Source organism: Pelmatolapia mariae, linkage group LG5 (assembly GCF_036321145.2).
Source record: "Pelmatolapia mariae isolate MD_Pm_ZW linkage group LG5, Pm_UMD_F_2, whole genome shotgun sequence".
Classification (NCBI taxonomy): Eukaryota; Metazoa; Chordata; class Actinopteri; order Cichliformes; family Cichlidae; genus Pelmatolapia; species Pelmatolapia mariae.
Genome location: NC_086231.1, coordinates 23,431,531 through 23,456,295, shown reverse-complemented (window position 1 = coordinate 23,456,295; position 24,765 = coordinate 23,431,531). Strand labels below are relative to the sequence as shown.

Here is a 24,765-nt window from a genome sequence, read left to right as displayed (position 1 = left end):
ACTAAGAGATTCTGCTCTTTTCTGAGACGCTTTAGAAAATGTGCAGAAATGTGGCGAGTGACACGTGCACCTGTGTGTAGGCGTGTGTACATGAACAGGTATAGAATAAAAAGAAGAACGCCGAAGGAAGCACACAGGGTCCCCCGTGGAGCACTGAATAGAAAGTTATTTACAGCTCAGTCCATCAATAAACGACAGGTGCAGCATCCTCACAAACAGACGTATTAGCTTTCCTCCCGCTGGAACAATATCATCTCTAGCAGTCGACCGCTGTCTCTCTCTCTCACACACTCACTGTCTCAAACATCTCTATGACAGCAATGCAACCAAGTCATGTTACTGCTGTATTTTATAATGACACTAAAGAAAGAGAATGCAAGTTAATTCCTGTTTTTATTGAATTCATTCGTTGACTTTTTCTTCCAGCAGTTCCAGGAGTAATTCAAGCTTTTTGGAGCTTTTTCAATGGTTTATCTGACAAATAGTATGGTTTCCTCTAATATATATCATTAAATATGCTTGTGTTATGATTGCTTTTTGGTGAGAGAAATTCTAGAATTTATTTAGTATGGCAGCAACTCAGTGCATTTAGGCATTTAGACATGGTCAAAAACCTGATGAAGCATCAGAATGAGGAAGAAACTTGTTTTAACGCTCATAGGTGCCAGACAGGCTGGTCTGAGTATTTCAGAAACTGCTGATCTGCTGGGATTTTCCCACACAATCATCTGTACGATTTACAGAAAATCGTCCAAAAACAGAAAGTATTCAGTGAGCGGCAGTTCTCAGGGTGAAAAATATGTCAGAGGAGAATGGCTAGGCAGCTTTGAGTTTGAGTAACAGCAAACCTTGAAGCAGTGCAGACGACCAGTTGAATAGTAATGTCAAATTTTGTATAAACAACATGAGAGTAAGTCACTAAGAACAATAAACTAAACTAAACACTGCTCAAGTATCGATCCATGTCCTTAGGTACACCTGTTCAACTGCTTGTTTATGGAAAGATCTAATCTGCCAATCATATGGCAGCAACTCAGTGCCTTCAGGTGTGTAGATATGGTCCACACTACCTGCTGAAAGGCAAACCGAGCATCAGAATGGGGAAGAAAGGTGATTTAAGTGACTTTGAACGCAGCATGGTTGTTGGACGATTCATCTGACGAACCTTGTATTCTGCTGCAACATTCAGATAGGTCAGAGTTTGCTGTAAAAAGCATAAAAGCATAGATCCATCCTGCCTTGTATCAAACGTTCAGGTTGCTTGTGGTGTAATGGTCTGGGGGAAATGTTCTTCACATACTTCCAGCCACTTAATACCAACTGAGCATTGTTTAAACACGACAGCTTACTTGAGAATTGTTGCCAACCATGTCCACCCCGTTATGACCACAGTGTACCAATCTATTGGCGGCTGCTTCCAGCAGCATAACACACCATGTCACAAACTCAAATAATCTCAAAGTGGTTTCTTGAACATGACCAAAATCATCAGAGCTTAGTCTTAGAGCACAGTTGAGATTGGGTGGAGATTCTCATTATGGGTGGAAGGCTGTGCAACAACTGTGCTGTTTCATGTCAATATGGACCAAAATCTCTGTTGAATGTTTTCAGCACTTTGTTGAATCTATGTCACAAAGGATTAAGGCAGTTCTGACGGCAAGCAGAAACTAGCAATTTATAACAAACAAAGCTGCCAGTGAGTGGATATGGATTTCTGATTGGGGGGGGGGGGTTGCTATTAGCTTATAAATAAACCAGTGATTATAGTCTGTTATGGACAAGGACAGCCGTAGACACCAAGGACGAGTTGTCATTTCTGTTAAACTTATTTGAAATCCACCTGAATGCTGCACATATAGTTGGTCCATTGTAATTTGAAGTTTCCACAGACTTATAGGCACACGGTGTCCACACATACCCTCTTCCTCACCATCTGATGACAAAATTTATGTTATGTGGCCAAGCAAACTGAAAGACTCGTGTCAGGACTTTACTCTCTCGTCTAAACACGGTCCTTTCTGACTCCAAAAATTAATTTGGCAGCAGCCTAAGCTTTAATGTTGAGCTTTCAAAAGCTAAAGTCCAGAACAGCAGGAGACTTCCCAGTGCCTTTGTGCATTACCTATATGGAGACGATGGCTACTGAAAAAAATGGATACAAATTGACTCTCCATTTTTAAGTTAAAAATTTAATCTGTCCAAAATCTTTGAAACTAAGTCTTTCCTAACTTTGCTAATTAGCAAATGTTATAATAAGCTAAGATGGCAAGTATTATAAATAGCAGACTATACCTGATTTCTTTATTATGCAAAATTAGTCATAATATGAAACAGAAGGTAGTATGGCAAAAGGTAGTTCCTTTGTGCCACTGACAAAAAGCCACGGGCCAAATTTATCTAATGAAAACTTCAGCATGTGGCCACAGCTATACAGTAGTTATATGTCTGCAAAGTAACTATCAGGTTATTGAATGAATATACTCAAAATTAAATTGCCATGAAAAAAGCTTATGCAAGACCATTCTGGACAATAAAGCATGTCACGTATCAAGAAACAGGCCTTTCGTCTGCAGAAGATGCAGAAGGAAAAGTGAAGAAGGTTTTTGGAGTTTGGCACGCATGTATAACAAATCACCATGACAAGGGTGTGTGAGGGGCAGAAGGCAGGGACTGAAGGCGGCGTTTAGTCTGTCAGGTCAAAAGTTAAGGAGCAAATAGCATCTCCAAAGGGTAGCTTTCCACTTTTGGAAAAAGGTGGTGTCAAGAAACACTGAGATATATTCATAGGAGGATATCTTTTCAACGTGGGTTAGAGTAATCTGAAGGGACGGCATGCCTGAGTCAACATGGACATGCGACCAGTCAAACTGAAAAGAAACACTGAAAGTCAAAACAGATTATAAAGTCAGATAAAAGGAGGATACTTTTCGTAACAATTAAAGGAACTCTCAGAGCCACTGTGTTTGTCTAAGTTCTCCTTATGAAACGAATCGCCTGCTGCTCTCATTACGCCTGACTTGGGCAGCACGTTTGCCATTTTGTAACATAATGAACACTTCTTGCCCCCTCCTCTTTTCTTCCCTTGTCACTTTTTTTCCACTGTGTCTGCCAACACCAAAATTCAGCTGACCAGTACGTGGTGTACAGTAGGATCAGGTGTCAACTGGCTGAATGCAGCCGCGGCTACAGATCGCTGTGGCTGAGAGCGCCGCGGTGTCGTCTTCCTCCCATCAAGGGTGCTGCCAACATTAACACCATGTATGACAAAACAACATGGACTTGGTGAAAAGGACTTTGTTTAGTCACTTTTCATCACATCATTAATATGTAACAAGCAGCAGCACAGTGGGCAGTGCCTTAAATAAAGTCTAAGTGCTGTTTCTTGCACTGAAACCACCAACTAGCTGACAGTTTTGTTCTTATAGCACAACAACATTGAATCTACTTAAATGTCTGACATACTTTTTCTAAATACACAGCTCTGAGAGGCTGGATTTAGACACAGTCATGCTTTGAAGTTAATGCTAACAGCAGCTTGCTAACTTATCAACAGTGTTGGCATGCTAGCATTCAGTCCTGGAGGTCCCCGCCGTGCTGTTCTAAAAATGCAACAAGGGCAACCTGGCAGAGTCAGCGAGGAGGCCGCCACGTACTGGTACAACAAGAACTAGTGTGTAATTCTTAATTTCGCTGCATCAAATTTGAGGTTTTGAACCTTTGAGTCATAACGCTGTTATTTGTTCTAATTTCCATTTCAGTGAGGGAGGAAAGCATTTTGCTTACATTTTTTAAATCTCGTTCGGGCCTCTCTTTCTCAAGTGTCTCTTTAATGGACCTCAATGCTTGTGGTTTCACAGCTACTGCATGACTTTAGGTTTCTATTTTAAGGTGGAAATTTCCAATGTACACTGAAGGATAGAGATCTCAACCATGCTAGCAATCTTAGTTTAACCTAAAAGCCATTTTTGGCTGCTCCCTTATTCACATGGGATCATCAGTGTAGGTAGCTCTGCATATTTGACTTTACACCAGATACCCTTCCTGATTCAGCCCCTAAGGGATTCATGTCTCCTGCCGGGATCAAACCAGGGACCTTTTGCTGTTAAGTAAATGTGTAACCCACCACAGCATAGAGCTCTTACTCATTCATCTTACTTTAGCATATGATGAGGAATAAAGAAAGGAACCCACACTTTTGATGTGGCAAATTTTAACATCACATGCTCTTCTTGACACAATCCCATTTGTTCTCGTGGAATAAACCGCAGATGTGTTGCTTTTTAGGTGAATGTGAAAACTGCTAGATTATCATCTTTCAACCATTTTTTAGATAATTGTAGAAACTCTAATCTGTGCAGTTACCTATTTCCTAACATTTAAACAAAGTCAATTCAAGGTGATTTCCAAAAGATTTAATATCAAGTATTCACTGCCTTTTCATTTTTTTTTTTTTGCACCATTTTACAAAAGGCCTGGTATTATTTTGCACGCACACAAACTCATACAGAAGAAGTACTTTTCATACCATTTGAACACTCAAGTGCTCATAGCTGCTCACGTCATCACGTTTCACTGTGATTCCTTAAGAATTTTCTTTCGGTCATTTTGAAATCAAAATATAAATCCAACATGTATATAAAAAAAAACAACCAAAACAAAACTGCACAATTCTGAAAAATATGGAAGACAGGTGGAGAGATTTACAGTCACAGAATTGAGGTCCACAACATGTAATGTATCTGATGCCTAAGACAAGAAAACAGTTAATGTCTGCCTGCGAATTTGAATTTTCTGGCATTAATTTATACAAATCATACAAGACTCGATCTAGTTAAATCTGGACGGCGCCACCGTGGTTCTAACGTCCAGTGCCTCTGTAACATAACAATTTAATTTTACATGTCTTAAACAGCCTGTCACAACTTAATGACCTTCCAGTTTAAACAGTGTGAAGTACTGGACACTCTTTGACATACTGCATTAACACTAGCAGCACTAACACTTGAATTCTGAGAGTGACTCATGCCTGTGATAAAAGGGCCTTGCTATATGTGATGTTTGGAATAAAGGTTCACTTAGTGTGGTTGATGGAGTGAGGTTTTATGAAAAGGCACTTTGTATTTTCACTAAGCAAGTCAATTTTCATTCTTACATAAAGCCCGAGAAGCCTGTCGTCACAGGTTTATGCAGTTTAACAGGAGAGCCGCCTGATCAGCCTTTAAAAAGTGCTGAAAAGTGACAGGCGAAGTGATATGGCAGATTATTTTCTTTAGCTTAAGGCAATTAGGTTTTTAACTGGTAGTATCAACATAAAAACTTTGGTAAACTTTGGTCCAAGACCTTCCACATGAGCATGTTTAGTGCTGCAGCTATAGTTTCCATAGAAAGATATAAGTAAGTATTTCATTGTGGAAAAGTGGGACTCTTTCACAACTGCCTGTCTTCCCTACTCCGTCATCTCCAATCTCAGCCTCTGAGTGGGCCAATCAAGCAATTCTGAAAACATGCTTTAAAAAAATTAGTGTGTTTCTGAGTATTTAACACTGCATGGCATCTACCATGATATCCACGTGTTATAGGCTGCATAGCAGGACAACATTCACAAATAGCACTGCAAAAAAAGTCACCTTTACCAATGCACACGAAATATATATAAACAGTGTCATGAAATATCAATCTTTTACAGCATTCACACAGGTACTATATTTAATAGCACTTAAAGATAAAAAAATAATGGTCTCTTTAACTATGCTAGCACACCTCCGTATGCTAGAAGGAGGTTTAGTAGAGTGAAGTGAAAAACCTCACGTTTGGTGCTTTTGACCTCTTTTGTTCATTTTAAAACGGCAGTGTATCCATAAAGATTTTCTCCACTATCGGAGGAGGAGGCACCAGGTCCTCCAGTTTCAGGTAGAAGATGCGCTGCAGGCCTTGTGTGCACAGAGTCCTCAGTTCAGGCAGTTTGCCCAGAAGGCGAGACTGATAGTTGGGTTGCGTCCGGCTCAGTTCTGATCCATTTCCACTCACGTGTTCCCTTAGACAAGTAATGAGGTGACTTTGAAAGTCCTCGACCCGCTTGGGCTCTTTGAGGCCGTGACGATCTAAGGGCAAAAGAAGTTTCCATGAGAAACCCCAAATATAACGACAACCTTGAAATGTGATGAAATTCACTAAAAGCAGACAAAGCTTCTTTACCGGTGATGATGACGAGGGCTGCGAGGCAGGAAAACAAGGAGACGTCTAAGTTCAAGCGGCGAAGGCTGTGCGAGAAATCCATGATGGAGTCGATCCAGTCACCGAAACTGCGAGCGCACTGTAGTCGGTGGAGCACCACGCCATTGCAGAAGATCAGCTCATTCTTTTCTGGATCTGACCTGAATTATTTTAAACCATTACGTCAGTAAGAGCATTGACCAACGTGAAGGAATGTAGCAAAATATTAGTGAACCACGCATTTTTTTTTAACTGCAGAAGAAAGAACACTGACCTGTAAGCCAGGCGGAGGATAAAGAGTTCAACAAACGCAGATTCGAGGAGCAGCTCCTGATCTTCTGTGCAGAAGTCGGTGAATCCTGGGATGGCTTGAGCCCATTTCCTTATCACATCCAAGGAACCAGTCAGTAAATCATAGAACTGCTGGATATCACCAGCATCCTCCTTCTCTTTCGAGCCGTCTGCTGTCTCCTGGTACTAAGGAGGAAAAAAAGTGAAAGGTTAGTTAGCTAAAGAGATTTTCAGAGGGCTATTTAGTGCTGTTGGTTTGACTCTACATTGTCACCAGTGTAAATTCAAATGAAGAAGACATGGATGAGCTACAAGTTTTGAGTTACCTTGGAATAGTCAAGCTTTCCGATGGTTGGGCTTGAGTCTAGATGAGCCCTGACAAGCGAAGCTATGATGTTGACACTGGGGATCGTGGATGAAGCCTCAACTGGGATCTTGGGTTTGGAGGGCAGGCGACCTCTGCGACCTTTAAGGCTGTCCGTACGAACAACTAAAAGAGGAAAAGGTGAGGAACATGTTTATGACTCCTACATGGCTCCTTCAGCGTTTGAAAAACAAAAGCTGTATCAGCTGACGTTTCCCTTTTTCTTCAACTGTCAATGTAAAGCTCTGGTTACATATGTCTCTGAGCTTCCTGGCTTTGCTGCTGCAAAACTGTCATTACTAACCCCGATTTGTGGCTGTCATGCATTAGCCACTGCAAGCTTTGAAAGAGTATCACATTGCATTACCTTCTTTGACCATTCCCACTGCAAGACATTTCTGGAAACGACAGAACTGGCATCGGTTTCTCCTCCTCTTGTCCACTGGACAGTCTTTATTGGCAAGGCACACATACTTTGCATTTTTCTGGACAGTTCGCTGTCAAACACACAAAGAAAACACATTAATATGGAATCATAATGTGGCAAACATATATGACTGCAAGTGACTGAAATGCACAAGTCTTATTTTTGTTTATAGCATCAATTTCTGATCACCTGCAACCCTGACTTGGATGAGTGGTTAAGAAAACAGATTAATGGATTTCTGATCAATCAACTGTGGGCCTCTCTTAAACAAAGATACAGTGATAACTGGTACATTACTGCTCAGTATAAGTGCTAAAAATATTTTTAAAACAATGTAATAATTTTAATATTTGCCAATACTGAAGCTGTGCACTTGTTTCTTACGTTAGCACACACCAAACTCACTTTATAAATATGTGTTTTTTGAAGAATTGTCGCCGTGATTGCACAGTTTAAAAAAAATATAACATGACTGCTCTCTGGTGGATGTGGTTTGCTCGCTTTGTCAGTGAATCTAAATCATCTTAAATATATGAAACATATGTGCACATATGCATAATTACTGCAGTTTTTTTGTTACTTGTTGCATACATGACACACACACTGATATATCAGCTATGACTGCAGGTTTATTCTCCTTGATGATTGCAGCATCATGTACTCAGTCAAACAAATCTGTAATCTTAAAGCTGCTAAATATCTTCTTCTTTTTTTTTTACCTTGAAAAAACCTTTGCATCCCTCACAGGTGCGGACTCCATAGTGCTGGCAGGAAGCGTTATCACCACAAACTGCACAGCGACTCTCGCTGGATCCTGGGTTTGGCGTTTTAGGAGACATCATGGCACCCTCTGCTATCTTGGGGCTTTCTAGAAGTCTATGCTCCAGAGAAACTGGGGGGCAGTGAAGTGGGGAGACATGCTGCTGAGGAGACAGGAAGAAGTGCTCTTCCTGGCTTGGCTGAGCATCCTGGTGCTGCTGCCCCATGGGGGAGTGTTGTTCTGGTGCAGAGCTGAAGGTGAAAAAGGAGAGCTGCTGAGCTATGGCGGCCTTGTCAGCCACAGAGGGCAGGGGGGCTGAGGGGTAGGGGCTGAAAGGGGAATCCCAGACAGGTGCAGACTCTGTCTGAAAGCTTGGTGTTGGAGGAGAAGCAGTGGCATAGACTGGGCTGCCATAGTAGTCAGAGCTGCATGACGACAGCGTTTCGTCAAGGCAGTTGAGTGCAAAGGATCCTGGGTAGCAGCCATACACCTGGAGATCATCCAGCTTGAAGGCCTGGCTGTGCATCTGAGAGCTGGTGCTTTCAGCTACTCCTGTGTGGCTGAATGAAACCGTAGAGGCAGGAGGAGAGGTGGTAATCTTACAGGAATATGCATCAAACTCCCCGACATAGCCATTTCCAACCAAAGTGTTGATGCTGGGCAATGAAGATGTGGACAGCTGGTCCTTTTGGCCACTGAAGTCCATCACCAGTGTGGCACTGAGGTCAGGATTCAAGAACTCAGAGCTGAAGTAGTTGTCATGGGGCAGGGATGCATACTGGGTTTGTACACAGGGCATTGCTATGAAAGAGAAAACCAACATTTAAAACAACTAAAATAAATCCTTAAAGATAAATACTGATTCATTTCTGGGTAACAAACGTGACTTTATTAAATTCTCTATCTGAACACTGACTGCATCTTTGTGAGGTAGATTTAAAGCAACACAGTCTAAGTCAGATATTCCCATCTCAAATTAGTGCAGTAAATATGACTTTGTGATAATTTTTCAAAATAAAACCAAGTGAGTTAAATCACCCGAGACAAATGGCCCCAATAATGAGCTGACTCTTTAAACATGTGTTAGAAACTAGATATTGCTACTGGATATATAACTATATAACATGTTGGTCAGCATTTCTTAATGCTTCCTCTATAACAATCTAAACAGAGGGCAACATTAACACCTGAAATGTCCGTCTCATTTCCCCAACATGCCTCTAACTTCATCAAGGGGCCTATCCGTCCCCTTGAAAAAATGCAGAGGGTAGTCCAGCGGAGCAGTCAGGTATTGTCAGATATTGTGTTACTGGCTGTTAACGCTCTAAAAACCTCCTTCAGTAGAGGGCAACCCCTCTTTCACAACGCCTGTACTGGGGTGTGTTGCAGATTGTATGTCAGGGTGGGCTGACTGCCAGCTGAAATGGGAATAGTGGCAAAGCCTGTTTATGTGCATGGGTGGATGGGCGTGTATCTACAAGTGTCCTTACTTCTTCATTTTATAGCTTTTTATTTTTTTTTCTCAATACAGAAGCTGAAGCACGTTCTTTGAAAGTTGAACTTAAATTTGCACAGCTATATTTGAATTGTGTGGAAACAAAACTGCCGAAGGGCCCAAATAGTTTTCAGCATGTAAATGCAAACAATTTTATGAATCTTCTCATTTCCCAACAGTGTTATAGAGCATGAAAGCCATTAAAACAAGCACATACTGACAACAGAGGACAAAATTTGAACAAATGGAAATAGTAGAGTCACAGCAGTCATATTAGTACTTGCAGATACTGTAAAATGTCCACGTTAATATCAAAATACACTCCCATAATTCACTTCATCATATTATAAGAATTAGAAGAATATCAGTCTGCACTGTTTAAGTTTATTATGGCTAAATATAACACTCATATCCCTTCTTTTATACCAGCGAGGGTCTAGCCAAATCAAGTGGACACTTAAAATCATGACCTCCGGCAGGTAGTTGAACTAGAGCAAATATGACACCATTAGAAAATTAGCTTTTATATTAGTAAGTAAACTGATGCAAACCTCAAGCTACTGATAACCATTTTGCCTTATGAGCTTAAGTTATGACAGAGATACTTATTAAGAAGTAAAGATGCAAACATGCGCATCTAACAGCAGCAGTAATAAATAAAAAACAATAACAACTCACTAAAAGTCCACTTTTTACTCACCTGGTTTATGCAAATATCCCGAATTTGACGTTTTTCATTTATTCCAAATTAGAGAAAAAAGATAAATGTCACCTCGGTTAGCTTCTGTCAGCACACACACTCATTCAGACACATTCACACACAACACACTCCGGGTCAGACCGAGGCAGACGGGCTCCACTCCGCTACACTCTTGTTTTATTTTGGGCTGCATCGACAAAAAGGCGTGTCTGTGCCCAAACATGGTTTTGGGGCGGTGGAACGTTCCGGGTCGGCAGCCAATCAGCTCTGGGCTCGACGCAGACGTTCTTCCGTGTGACGCACGCACGGGATTCCATTGACGCAAGATCCGAGGGAGCGTACGTGCTAAAAATACACCGCAACGAAAGCGGCGTTCACGTGGGGCTATTACTGGATGAAAAATGCTAAAAATAACCGCAATTTGGAGGCGCAGACGTTTTTTGGCTGGAAATATAGATATTATACAAGTTTACACCAGCGGGGTGTGTTATCGGGTATCAGACCGGGAAACACCTGCATATTTTCTTTTCAATTTTTCAGAAAATAGAAAGTCTCTACTGTTTCGCAACTAAACGCTTTGGGGGGAAAGCATCACAAGCACTTTTAAACGTTTTAACTGGAAATATACTTTTTACTTGTTATGTTTTTATATTTACTTCATACTTTTACTCGCATTTTTTAATTGCTGAAATTATTCAAGAGCGTGGTCCATTACAACTTTTAATTACAAATGCAAAATTAATAATTATTATTAATAAGACTGAGTGGCAGCTGGGTGAAGAAGGATAGGTGAGGCTAATCAGGGATGAGGATACAAAGGAAAAGTAAATATAAAAAACATGAGACAATGACTCTAACATTTTTAAATGTGGCGTACAAGAACATTGGGGGGCAAGCTAGGAAAAATAATACAAGCAAACGTACTAAAAAATAAATAATTGGAATACAAATGGGAATACATTGAAACAAAGTGCTAAAGGCAAAAAATATAAAGAAGGAAGTAAAAAGTATTAGGAACCAAACAGAACATCAAATAGCAAGACTTCAGTCAGAAGACTCAAAACTCCATGTCCAAACCCGGGACTATGAAACACATTTCCAAATATGTCAGTGACTTCTGAAGCATATTGACTGTTAACCCTGTAAACTTCTTTGGAGCTGTCAGTTAACTCTACAGATATGTAATATTCAAACAGAAATTTGTTTAGATTTTTTTGTAATTGATGTTTCTGAGATCAGAAATGACCTTTAAATCTCTTTGTCTGTGCTTATTAAGCACTTCTGTTTCAAGAATATAAAGACCCTGAGTCCTGTATAAACTATTGTCAAAACCAACAATTTAAACTTACATTTACTTTGTAAATTTATCAGCATTAGTTTAAACATCACTTAATACCCGCCCACTGCAAACCATGCTCTTGAACACTTGAACCCTCTCTGGGGATACTTGGGCATGATCCAGCTTGTGTAAAGAAAGTGAGGGGGCTTGTTCAAGCAACTGAGACCTGACGCTAACGCAGCTGCCTGCAGTTACCAGAGATAATTACGGGGGTTTGTGTTTTATCTTACACGGTGGAAAACACACACGTGGATAAAAAGGGAGAGTATCACATCCAGTGTTAGTTTTATGAATACTTTACGTAGCATGCTTAATAGGTTTCATTAAAAATGAACCTTTTTTTTCTTCTCGTTTGCCAGATTTTGTGAAAATAAATACGATAAATAGTGACTGCTGTTGTGCTTTCGATGAATTTTTGTTGAACTGTTAACGCGAGACTTTTTATGAGTGCCTCAAAGTCGCCAGCAGCGTTAAATCATCTCTGTGTATTTAAATAAAGTCAAAGAGGATTTCATATCTAAATATAAGATTACTGCTCTTATCATTTGGGATTGCGATCATGTTTTTAAAATTGCTTAATGGCAAAAATATTTATTTAATCTTTCATACCCACTATCTTCCTCTCAGGTGTATCCTCCATAATCTGTGCCAGTAATTTGTTGCTCCTTATACGCTTTCTGCCCAAACATGCCAAACAGGTCGCACCAAACTTTCGCTGTTGCCCTTTTTTTCCCCCACCAAACCTACGTAGCCTACCTTTGGATTAGTCCTCGTGCTCTTCCTCCCACGCCAACACAAAATCTGCCCCACTCTAGGCTGACATGTACAAGGGAAATGCTCCATAGTCATGCCTATTGGGTAAATAAATGTGTGAATTAATATAACAATAACAGGTCATAAACATTTCTGAGATAAGCACATAGAGATAGCAGATTCCATATCTCAATTAACCTCCCATTTACAATAAGAATAAAGAGATTTTTCTTTTGTATCTTCAGAAAATTATTGCAAGACCTTCATGGGAAGACATTATAGTGTAGACACACATCCAAAGGACAGAAAACAAAAAGTATTTGTTGAATAGACTTAAACAACCACACACAAATGTCTCATCAGCCAATCAGATGGCAGCAACTCAGTGCATTTAGACATGATCAAGACATACTGCTCAGAACTAAGCAACTTTTAATATTGTTGGTGCCAGTCTGAATATTTCAGAAACTGCTGCTTACTGGAATTTTCCCACACAATCATCTGGTGAGTAAAATGAGTATCCAGTGAGCAGCAGTCCTCTGGGTTAAAAAGCCTTGTTAATGTCAGAGGTCAAAGGAGAACGGCCAGTGGCTTAGAACACTTTGGACCTCTTAGTACCAACTGAACATCGTTTAAACACCACAGCCTACCTGAGTATTGTTGCTGATCCATTTACAACCACAATGTATTCATCTTTCACAGTGAACATCCCTTGTCACAACGTTCAAATCATCACAAACCGGTTTCCCAAACATGACAATGAGTTCACTGCAGAGACTGCAGAGACTGATATGGTTTCTGCAGTCACCAGATTTCAATTCAGTAGAGCACCTTTGAGACATGATGTAACGGGAGACTGATGTAATGGATGTGCAGCTGATTAATCTGCAGCAACTGTGATGCTATCATGTCAGCATGGACCGAATTCTCTGAGAAATGTTTCCAGCAACTTGTTGAATCAGTTCCAAGAAGAATTTAGGCATTTCTGAAAGAAAAAGTGTTTGTAACCCAGTACAAGCACATTACAAGTGTAAACAAGTACACTCAATATCCAACACAAGAGTACTGAAAGTTGAAAACACATTGCCGAAACAATATATTAACTTTAAACTTTATTTATTCAATCACAAAGTAGAATACTTTGGCTAGCTTCCAACAAATGTTAGCATGACCATCAGTCGTGTCTGTGTGTTTGAGAAGCTTTTTCAGTGCGAAGGAGTCTAATAAAAGTGTTGACACAAAGAATTAAATTGACAAAGCGAGGTTACAGGACAAGAGTGGTACAGAAGCTAACATTAAATATGATTTCAGGTATGTACACCGGGCGTATTAGACACAGTGGAATGCTGCTGCCATTAAACTCGTTAAATATGGGAGGGCTGTATTGAATGCCTCTCTCCTTATCACTTTCATAACTCAAAAAAACAAAAAACACATATTCAGTTACATTCAATCAAGAGTTCCTTGCATTATTCTATCAACAGTTATTTAAGAAACAGTCAAAACATTCACATGAATATCTTCTTATCTATCTTCTTGTCTCTCAACTGGATGAACACTGGCAATGAAATACATGTCAACACACAGGACGGTTTATTTGGTGAACTGCTTTTTGTCACAAGCTGCACAAGGAAGTACAGATACTACTGTAAATATGATTTAGCACAACAAAACATCACAACATAAAATACAGCTAGTACATGCATGTTCCTTGTGCTTATACTGTAGGTACACAATGTGCTCTGATCCTTTATCTATAGAAACATAATGCATTGCATGAAAATTGGCACACAAAAGCAGCAGTCAAACTTGTCAAATTTGCACTTTTGATATTGGTTTGTCAGTGTGGCATCTGTCTATGAAAGCAGTAACTTAAAATAATGTCAGGAACTGGGTGCAAAGGAAGTAAACAATGAAAACACACGGTTACACACTCAATCCAACGCTGGTGAGCTGCAGTGATCCTCAGAGGGCCAGAGGACGTAGGAGCCACGACTCTATTTGAGGTGAAAGAAGCTGGATGGTTTGGTAGGTGGAGCCATTAGCATGCTAGCTTGGTTCTTGTGAGTTATGTGGATCTAAAATTCATAAAAGATGCAATTTAGGTTACTTTAGGTTAGCCACAGAGTTTAAGATCCTTCCTTGTTGCTGGGTAATATTCATTTGCCCAGCTGTCAGTAGATACTATGTGGCTCATATCAAGTTATTTTTTATTTGTCTTTGGATATGAACGCACAGAAACCATCCCCATTGCTCTTTAACTGTCTAAATTTTAGCAGAAGTCACTAAACCAATCATTAATACTCTCATTACAGACTTATCCGGCTGTGGTAGGACACCCCTGTCCCCAAGGGGACACAGTCTTTTTTGTGAACAGGGCAAATCGCACTTCAAATATTGGCCCACAAAATCCAAAACATGTCTCCAAAAAGGAAACAGTTTGGAACATTCCCATAATACTTGTACATGATTGCCTCTTTCTGTCTTACCCACATAACAATTGTTAGGTGGTTTGAAAGTAGCACTGCCACTCAGTTCTAAGCGAAAGCCAATGATCTTGTGTTAATGTCTGCTGGTCAGTAAAGATGGACACTTGGACTTGACCTCCAAATTGCTTCAAGTATCTCTTTTAAGTTAAATTAATCACAATCAATTCTGGTTATACTTGCTGTAGAAGTAACATGATTCAATTTCTGATCAAAAGACATTTATAAATGTTTTAGATTGCATTATGTTGCCGTTGTCTCTTCTCTTCCCCCTCATCATATTATTTAATAATGCTTACAGTACAAGGAGGCTGCATCCAGGGCTCCCCATCGATCTGCATTGGAAATGCTTTAGATGTCCTGCACATAGGGAGCAATAACAGCAACGTGTAATTATACTGCACTACATATACACACCATATGGTACTGAAAAATATTCCTGTTGTTTAGTAGGTAAAGTTCACAACCTGATGGTAATCTGGGAGGTCTGTGCCAGTCTGTGCCCAGCGCTCTTCAGCCCAGTATAGATTTGTCCCATCTCTATAACCCCTTCAAGCCCGACCACCTCCAATCGTTTATCGCTTATATCTGAGGAGTTGTTAAAAAGCAGAGTAAATTAACCGTGTTTGTAAATGTCAAATCAGCACTACAATCTATGACAATGATGTGTGAGGATTCAGGAGTGTAAACAGCTGAGTCTCACCTTGGGAAACTATTTTCAGAGCTTCGGGGTCAGTGATAACCTCACTCTGCTCCAGCCCTGCCACGCCATCAGACTTCTTAGACTCACCCCAGAGGTTGGAGCCTCCATGCATGCTGGGTATGTTGAGGACAGCTATGCCCTCTAGAGAGACACGAGTCAGGTCCAGAGGTTTTCCGCAGCACTGGTGTTGCAAAAACAAAACAAAACAAAATAAAAACATTTCAGCATTATTCACAAATATGCATAGTTCTGGTAAAACAGCCTGACTGTGGCAGAAATTCCAACCTCAATCGTTAGACAGTCCTTCAGCCTCTTACAGGACGATGAGAGGGTCTCCGAAGTGGCAAATTCAAAATACTTAAGTTTGTTCTTCATTCTTAAAATGACAGAGAACAACAATTTGACCAAAAACAAACACACAAATTTAAAAAACCCATGAATTTATTTGTGAAGTAGACTGAGCTCTGTTACACCTCTTATGAGAAAAGGTTCAGACTGCTAGCATAAATTCGTACCTGCTGTTGAACCTCTGGGGATGTTTCTCTCTCATGGAGTGGAAACGATGAGCAATAGAAGCATCCTGCGCACAAGGATGAAAGTGCAATCACATGAAAAACGATCACATTCCTCATGAATCATATTTCATGCAATGCATTCATTTCTCTGATGAATGCACAAACTCCCTGTAGAGTTCGTGACTCACCACTCCAATGGAAAAGTAGTTGTTAATGATCTCATTGGGCACAGGGTCTCCTGCCTCATGAGGGTCATTTGGTATCACTTGGATACTCCAGCGGTCCATGGGGACCAACTCACTCCCTTCAATCTCTTTCAGGATTTCTCTCAAATCTGACCCGTCGTATCCTTTCATGGGATTATGATAGAAACAGCTTAAATATGTAACTGACATCTGACACTTTCATTAAAGTTTCCTGTTGTTACCTCCTCCCCAGCGTAGGCAGCGAGCCAGGTCATTCCCAGTGCCCAGAGGCAGCACAGCTACAGAAGGATTCACCTGGAGGTTTTCTTTGTCTAAAATCACGAGAGATGTTATTTAGTGCTTCAGACGGTTAGCTCAACCCGCTGTCTGAAACTCAGCAGGACACGCATTACCTAAAGCATCCAGAAGCCACCCGACGGTGCCGTCTCCTCCACACACCAAGATCCTGTAGTCGCACAGATTACGAAAGAAGTGCAGACTGAAAGACAGAGTCAGCATTAACATAAATATACTCAAATGATATGTGCATTTGAAATCCTATAGAGTCCTATAATGTGTTTAACGTGCACTGCTGTACCCTGGAGCAGGGCCTCCATCAGACAGATTGTATACTTGGCGTGGATTCAACAGGTACTGAAACTTCCTGAGCACTCTGCAAAGACAAAGCAAAATCTGTTATAAACTGCCAATGACACAGTATTATCCTATGTATTGGGATGGAAGCAAGCATCTCCAAAATGTCAGATTTGTTAGTATGGAGCGTGAAACTTCTGATCACATAGGACTGTGCTGCCTACCGTTCGCCTTGTTTTCCTCCACTTTTTGGGTTTACAAACACCAGCAGAGGGTGGGTACGAGGAAGAGGAACAATCTGAAAAAATCCCACAGATTAGGATCCATTAGATTATGTAAATCATCTGCAAAATACACACACAATGAGTTATATGTTTTATATACATGTAATAGCTCTGGTGGCTCTAAATTCAGTTTATTTAGTGAGATGTGATATTGGGAGACCTGCAGGATGTGGCCATCAAGAGTGACATTCAACAGGCTGGTGTCCTCCTCCTGCCAGAAACAAAAACTTAGTGACCAGCTCACAGACAGATGGCCTAAAAATCTACATTCATAGAGTAATTTAGAGTCATTTTACCTTTGAGACAGCGTAAATGGCCCACGGAGGCAGTATATGATCTTTCAGCGGCCCGCAGTCACAGTTCGATAAGCCACGCAAAACACATTCATCGTGACGCTTAAAAAAAACAAAACAATACTCAGTAAATTAAAAATGGTAATCTGTTCTTACTCATTCAGCTATATAGACAGATCAATACTTTTCAGCCAATTACACACATTCATACAAGCACTTTTTTCCATGCCTGAGTGCACACACACACTCTCGCGCGCCAATGGAGTCATCATACTTCGACATACTGACTGGAGGAGCCAGTTGGTAGCCACCCAGTTGGTGGAGGACCCCGCTCTACCTCCGATTCCACAGTGATATGATCCTGAGCAGGCCCGATCACATGCAATCTCTGTATTCACTAACGTACTCACCAACTCCTGGCACCACACGCAGCGCTTCCCGGCCAAAGTTTTGATCTTCTTATTACAGACATCACACTTGCTGGCACCGCAATCAGCTCTGATCCAGTCATGAGCTGGTATCTGAGATGCAGAGGAGGCACGAAACAGGCGTTATGCACAAACTGCCACTTAGCACCAGCGGCAACGTTGTCTGGTATTGTTTTCACATTGTGAGGCATGAATATTTACAGAAAGTCCAAAGTGAATACTCAGTTTTAAAGGTGGATAACTTCAACCAGCAGATGCGGGTGAACCAAAGAGCCTACCTGCTTTAATCTAGTGCATAAACAGCACAGAAGAAATCACTGGGATCACTTTTTTCTTTTTTGAAATCTGGAAAAAACAACTAATTTGACAGCAGGAATGGGTAGCGCTCTGTTCACATATTCATTCATTCATGCTGCCTTGTTCGAGCCGACTTATGTGGCAACCCATCCCTGCATGACTGCGGGAAAAATGATCTTATAGCTGACTTTAAAGGACTCAGTACAGAATACACCCTGCTCCTAAGCAGCTGTGGAAAATAGCTGCAGATTTATGGCTTTATGATTGAACTGAACTGGCAGATCGAATAAAAACAAACCAGTTCCACCTCCCACAGCAGCTCATTACTGATTTTTTTTTTTTTGACTGTGTCTGCTGTGGCTGCAGCCAGGAAAGAAAGTGACCAGGCCACTATCTGTGCTTGTGCAAAAGTGGGACGTTTAACAGATGTACAGAGCAGATTGTGCAGGCAGTAATCCGCATTTTTTTAAAAAACAGTGAAAAAAACAGAGGCTGCACTTACTGACTAATGCACTCTAATGTTCCCTGTTCTTAATGTGCTTGTGGTCATTGCCGTTTGGTTTTTAAAAAGAGAACAGGTGAAGAGAGAAGATGCGACTATATCCCCATAAACGCACTGAAAATAGGATTTTGCATAAAATGTAAGCGCTGTTGTAAATGTAACCGCATATCTAAAAAGCAGAAATATACATAAACCAAAGGGAAATTAAAAGCGATCATTGTGTTCCTTACACCAATTTCCTGTTTAGATTTGACAAAGGTACTAGCGCAGGGCTCGGGATTCTTGTTGGCACACTGGCTGTGGACGATGTACTTGCAGCCTAGAAGGAGAAAATGCAGTGGGTGAGAAAGGTTCTCAACGTTTAACATAAGAAACTGCAGCGATGCTGACAGAAAGCAGAGTGTACAGGTGTAACTGTAAAACACACGTCTCCACCAGTTCATTTATACAGTGTAAGAGGAGCTTGGCTTCCCCCTGGTGGCGGTTGTGAGCTCTTACAGTTGCAGCTGAGTCCTTGCTTCCCAAGGCCGAGCAGCATGCTCTCACACACGCTGCAGTAGGTTGGCTTGTTAAAATGCTTCATCGTCCATATGTGCTGCCCATCCTTTTCCGTCATCTTTTGGGAAGAAGACAAAAAAACAGCAGTTGGTCAGATCTTTTAAGTCAAGTCAAGGCAGTTTAACAAAGAAAGGAAGGATTGCATAAATTGTTTTTTTCACCTTCAGCCCCAGCAGAACAAGTAAAGGTACATTGTTCATGCCTCCCTTCAGCCACTCCTCCAGAGTGACGGTGCCACTATCATCCACATCAATCGCTGTCATCATGTCTTTGAGTACCTGTTCCATCACAAAACACCAGTTATTTATACGAATCTTCTGTCACACCCTCAGTCTGTGTTTTCAGGTGCCACACTTTATGTGGGCTGGTAAACAAAAAAGTTCAAAAGCCATGCAGAATAATAAGAAGAAACAAACAGAAAAAAAGACTCATACTGGTCTGAGTTCAGTCACGTCCCAGCCCAGATAATCAGCGGCACGCATCATTTGAGTGATTATACGATCCACTTCCTGAAAGAGAGACAAAAGAGTTCTGGTGAGATTGGGTGTAACTGTATCCATCCAAATTAGCGCGCAAAAGTAATCTAAGACAGTCAGCGAGGCGCCAAGTGCAATACACTTAAAACATCGCAAAATTAAAACATTATGTATGCTACAGCCAGAGAAGTTGTAAATGCGAAGAACTGGCCAAAACTGAGTCCACATGTAGAGATATGAGTCTAACTCTAGAGAGATAAATTTCAGTACCTTAATTTTTTCAACATGAATCAACAGGTTTTTTTACACTATACACATAGATCTATATCTATACCCTTGTCAGTAATTTTGAGTAACTTACAGAGCTGTCCAGGAGTCCATTGCCATCTTTGTCATAAAGTTTGAATGTAACTAGAACCAAACAAAGTCAGTTAGTCAGTTAGCTAACCGTGGGTTTTACAGTCGCATATCCTCAATTTTAAGACATTTTCAGCAATAAATGTGGATTTAATGCAGCTGCAATTACAATAAAAACTCCCAATATGATCAAAAGATAAGTCAAACCAACATTCGAGCTTCTCCCGCGGCTGTTCTTTCTCCAACACTGAGAAGTAACAGGACACATCACGAAGAAAGACTCCACCTGAAAAACAAGAAACGAACACAGTCCTCAGATTTAGTGAGGTTTTTTTTAAAAAAAAGCAGCAGATGAAAATTGGTGGAATATCAAAGTAAGTATTTTATCATAGTTTTGTTGCTGGAACAGGTGCACTAATCTGCAAAGCTCCGCCTACAGCCTCATTACAGTGACCAGACAGCAAGATATGAAAAAATAATAAGCACACAAACAGGTGGTCACTGAAAAAATACTACCTTAGCAGATCAGTCTTTCTTTTGGTAGTTTTCTGGGAGTTTTGTGCAGCGTTTCCAGCCACATCCAGGACTGAATGGGAGTGCAAAGATCATTTTTCCCCCAAACTCTGTGCTGCACAGTTTTCTTAAAGGACAACAAAGTCAGAATATAAAAAGTCTTTACCTTCTTTGGGCTGAGGGCTCTTCGAGGAGCCGTTTTGCTCCACGTTTTGGAAATAACGAAAAAGCCGCTGGCAGAAATCTGCAGGGAAGTCCTCCACTTCTAAGTAGGTCTTGAGAAAGAGACAGAAGCCCTCGGCATCGACGCACTAAAGAGAGAAGTTGAAGTTATTTCCAAATGAGACAAAAGGATAAACATTTACATTCAGAGCAACAGTCTGACTATGATTTTTAGAAAATGTCATAAAAAAGTGGTAGAAAGCTTCCTAAAACGATCGTGTGTGTTTTTAATCAAGCACATTGTTAAAAATAGAGGTAAAACAAACTTTTACAACTAATAATACATATGAATAAATTCATGTTTGATTTGTTTGTAATAAGTAGAGTATTAGGAACATTTGACACGGGAAATATAGTATATGATTGCCTAAAAAAGTTACCTCTCCAAAGCTGTGCTGAGAGAATCGACCGCCTGGATGAAACTCCTTAATCACATCTTTCACCCTCAAATTGCTCTCTGCAGGGAGAAGATCAGAGAGGTCAAAACGTAGCTGTAGATGTGGATACACTGTGATTATCAGTCATTACATCTGGGTTTGGGCCTTGCAGTGTGAGGTAATGCACACACTACCTTTCCCAGGTCTGGAGAGGAGCAAGTGTAATTATCCATTCATCCATTATCCAGCGTGCAAACACTAAAAGCCTACAGACCCATTTCATTTCTTCTAAAGCCTTTGAGTGGACAGTGGATTATTTTCAGCCCTTTAGCACACACTTTTTTGTCAACATGTGCATGTAATTCTGCGTTCGCTCCAGCCCCAGCGGAGGGACAGCATGCACTTATGTTTGGGAGTTGCAGCTTGTGATTTTGGGTGGATGCTGAATGAGTAGCATTAAAGTAAGGCAGTGATCTCGACTGCAATTTTAACTGAAATGTTTCCGCCTACATGCAGGAGCAGAGTGCACATGTGTTCCAGGTTAGGATCTACGAAGTTAACCTTTCATATTTTTGTTGGACTTTGCCTGCGACACTCCCGTCTCCACTTATCTTGCTTTTTTTTTTCACTGCCTTCATAAATCGTTCTGAAGACTTCCGATATTTATTCTCACACTGTCCAGTGCTCAGATGTTTAATTCATTAAAAAGGAGTGAAACAAAAGTGTAAAGTAAAGTAAAAATTACACTTTTTTGTAAATGTGTGATGTGGTTTCCAGTGTCTGTGCAGCCAAGAAGAGTGTTAGGGTTGAGATTAGATGGAAGACAGTTACACAGATCGAGAGCGGAGCTATCATAACACATCTGGCCAGTTCATCCTCAGAAAGGTGAAAGCTGAATTCAGTGTACATGGATGGGGGTTTTTAAAAATACATTTACAGTCATAAACTGACACTGCGAAATAAATGGCATATTGAGCTACCGCTGCTTTATTAATTTAACAGGGAAATTTGCCAGAGTATTGAGTTACACTGCATTTTGTTAGTGAGAATGCACTTGAGACTTGCATGGCTCTAATTACAGTTTGAATGCACACATTGTTTTTATATTCTGTCCTGGACACTGTCGTCTTTGGCCTCAGTAATCACTCATTGCTTTAGTTTTACCTCTTTGATACATACACAACCTTTTGATACAAACACAATAGTGTATCTTGTGTGCATCAAGTGCTTGGTGTAAAGGGATTTGTATATACATTTTTAATCTGTAATAAACATGTCAAATTTATTATTATTACGATTATTGTTCCAGTTTACTTTACTTACAGGTTAAAAAACAATGTAGAAAATGGAAACTTACCTTCCATGTAGTGCTGCAGCTGGATAAAATCCACAGGAGTCAGAGACCCTTCTGTATCATCAGAGGAGGCCATCCTGGTCTGCTCCCTGAAGAATGAGGGAACAGTGACTGGACAATCACAGAGGTGTCGATAACACAGGCAGCACCCAGATAAAGCACTAACCTGGCCAGGGAGACTGCAGAAACTAGGAGGCAGCCATACATGTAACATGTTTTACGTCATGTTCTGTGTTTTGTGTCAGCAGAACTGGTTTGCCTCCATTCCTGAGACTGCCACTAATGAAAGGAGCATACCTTTCTTAATGGATACCAATCTAAAAACTTGCTATTAAAACAACATTGCTTCACTGACCACTGCTGATTTTAAGGAAAGAGTAGTGAAAATCAGATTGTATCATCCTGTAAACATGGAGCTGAGGAGTAACAAGTAATAACATCAAGAGCTTCAGATTGTGAATACTGACGATCAACTGCCAGCAGCAGAGAAGCGGAGGAGTAGATGTAACACTGGCCTGTAGATTTTCTGGTTGTGCAGGTGTACCTGTCCGGCTAAAACCACTTTTTAACTTCCCATCAGTTTAATGAGCAAAGCAACAATTAAGACCCCTTTTAAAAGGGGGCATCCGTCAAACAGGATTATAATGTGAAGCCAGGACGTCAGACTGGCTGACACACACAGACGCACACACACACACACAGGCACACATATACATAATATTTTAACTTGTTCCGCTCTCGAAGTGCTGCACAGGTGCTCGGACAGAAGGAGGAGGGCTCGTGAACTCTAACAGGCTTCTTACCTTGACTCTCTCTCCCGGGACGGAGGATGGGGAAAAAAGAAGCGAATAAAGTCTCTCGTAGCTTCTCCAGCAGCACACACCGCTGCTATGCTGTTTGATGGCAGCTGGTGGTTGTGGGTGAATGTCTACTGCGGTATTAGCGGATAAGGGATTAAGAATGGGCGGAGGAGGAGCTTTTAGCGACATAATTACAGATAGTGGCACCGCCTAGCGCGTGCACGCACAGAAAGGCGCACGCGCGCACACTCGTTAGCGCTATTGTGCCCTTACAACAGGTCAACACAATTATCTAAACACTGCGGCTCTCAGCCTGGAAGCTGGAATGTAGCGGAATGCATGAGCAGGTGTGAATGAATGAAAACTCAGAGTACGAACCGGTGAAGCGGCTTTCACGTGTCGTTTTTTTAGTTTAGTCCAACCTGTGCGTGGACTCTTCACAGTATACTGGTTTTCCACCCTGAATGTTCTTTTGACTTTTTGTCGTAAATCATGACTTCTGGTGCAAAACATGACTTTTTATCGTAAATCGGGACTTCTGGTGCAAAACGTGACTGTTGACTCTCACATGTAGACATTATGCCACAGACAGACGTTGGTGGGGTCGAGAGATCTTTTTATTGAGGGGGACAGCTGTTTAACTGTTAAATGTCCTTGGTTTCAGTGGTGTTCTTTTTCTTTGGTCTTACCAGTGGGTTTAGAGTCAATGGCAATATTTAGAGAATAATAAAATCCTTATACATAAAACAAGGCAGGATGGATCCATGCTTTCCGATTATTTACACCAAACTTTGACCATACCACGTCTGGATTCCTAAGTGTATTTAGTTGTTGCCATGTGATTGCATGATTACATATTTGCTTAAAAGAGCAGTAGCGCAGTGAATGGGTGAGTATATGAGTTTATATATTTAGATTTATTATATTTATACAGTTTGTTAAAGTTATATTGAAAAGATGACAGGGGCATTGTTTTTACGTTCTAGCAATGAATTTCACAGTGCTAGTTATTTAGTGAAGATGCCTCCCCACCACCATGTGATTGGTTGATGCTATTCTGCTACATGTACTGCAGATACTGCTGAAATTATTGTATACAGTAAGACAGGGGAAACAAATTACACAAGTTATTACACAATTTATAAAGAAATCTCAAGCGTTTTTCACAATGTGCTCTGTAAAAGAGTATTTGACAAATATCAGCCATTCTGAAATATCAGTCCTGCTCTGATTGACTCAAAGGTTGGTACAGACACTCATGGTACCTCAGGATGAATTAAACAGGTGCCTTCATGAAGCCAACAAAATAAAGTTGTGTGGTTCTTTTCAGGTTTGCAAACTGAGGAAAATCTATGCCTTGGTAGCATCGTGATGCATAACACTCTATTCTGTATAAACATATGTAAATCTCCACATAAGCACATTTCCAGTATTTCTCCTTTTCAGTCTAAAAAAAAAGCTCAATTTGAAATGAGTATG

At 40.7% G+C, this 24,765-nt stretch overlaps 2 protein-coding genes across 2 annotated transcripts; both read right to left on the bottom strand.

The window, feature by feature from the left end:
* Positions 1 to 4,436: 4,436 nt before the first annotated feature.
* LOC134627872 (probable nuclear hormone receptor HR38) lies at positions 4,437 to 10,383 on the bottom strand. The gene is made up of 7 exons (XM_063474316.1): positions 10,251 to 10,383; positions 8,015 to 8,856; positions 7,236 to 7,365; positions 6,831 to 6,994; positions 6,488 to 6,690; positions 6,196 to 6,374; positions 4,437 to 6,101 (listed from the first exon to the last, which is right to left on the bottom strand). The coding sequence occupies exons 2-7, from the start codon at positions 8,852 to 8,854 to the stop codon at positions 5,839 to 5,841; spliced, it is 1,779 nt and encodes a 592-aa protein (XP_063330386.1). The 5' UTR covers positions 8,855 to 8,856; positions 10,251 to 10,383; the 3' UTR covers positions 4,437 to 5,838.
* A 3,058-nt stretch (positions 10,384 to 13,441) lies between these two features.
* On the bottom strand, positions 13,442 to 23,422 carry dgkab (diacylglycerol kinase, alpha b). Its single transcript, XM_063474314.1, has 24 exons — positions 23,290 to 23,422; positions 22,490 to 22,575; positions 21,136 to 21,212; positions 20,700 to 20,844; positions 20,232 to 20,306; positions 20,025 to 20,074; positions 19,622 to 19,696; positions 19,349 to 19,465; positions 19,128 to 19,245; positions 18,860 to 18,948; positions 17,813 to 17,923; positions 17,406 to 17,504; positions 17,270 to 17,320; positions 17,050 to 17,123; positions 16,830 to 16,904; positions 16,645 to 16,730; positions 16,474 to 16,563; positions 16,235 to 16,395; positions 16,047 to 16,111; positions 15,817 to 15,907; positions 15,532 to 15,712; positions 15,296 to 15,416; positions 15,128 to 15,188; positions 13,442 to 14,420 (listed from the first exon to the last, which is right to left on the bottom strand). Exons 2-24 carry the CDS (start codon positions 22,560 to 22,562, stop codon positions 14,340 to 14,342), a joined length of 2,166 nt encoding a protein of 721 aa, XP_063330384.1. The 5' UTR covers positions 22,563 to 22,575; positions 23,290 to 23,422; the 3' UTR covers positions 13,442 to 14,339.
* Between the last annotated feature and the right edge of the window lie 1,343 nt (positions 23,423 to 24,765).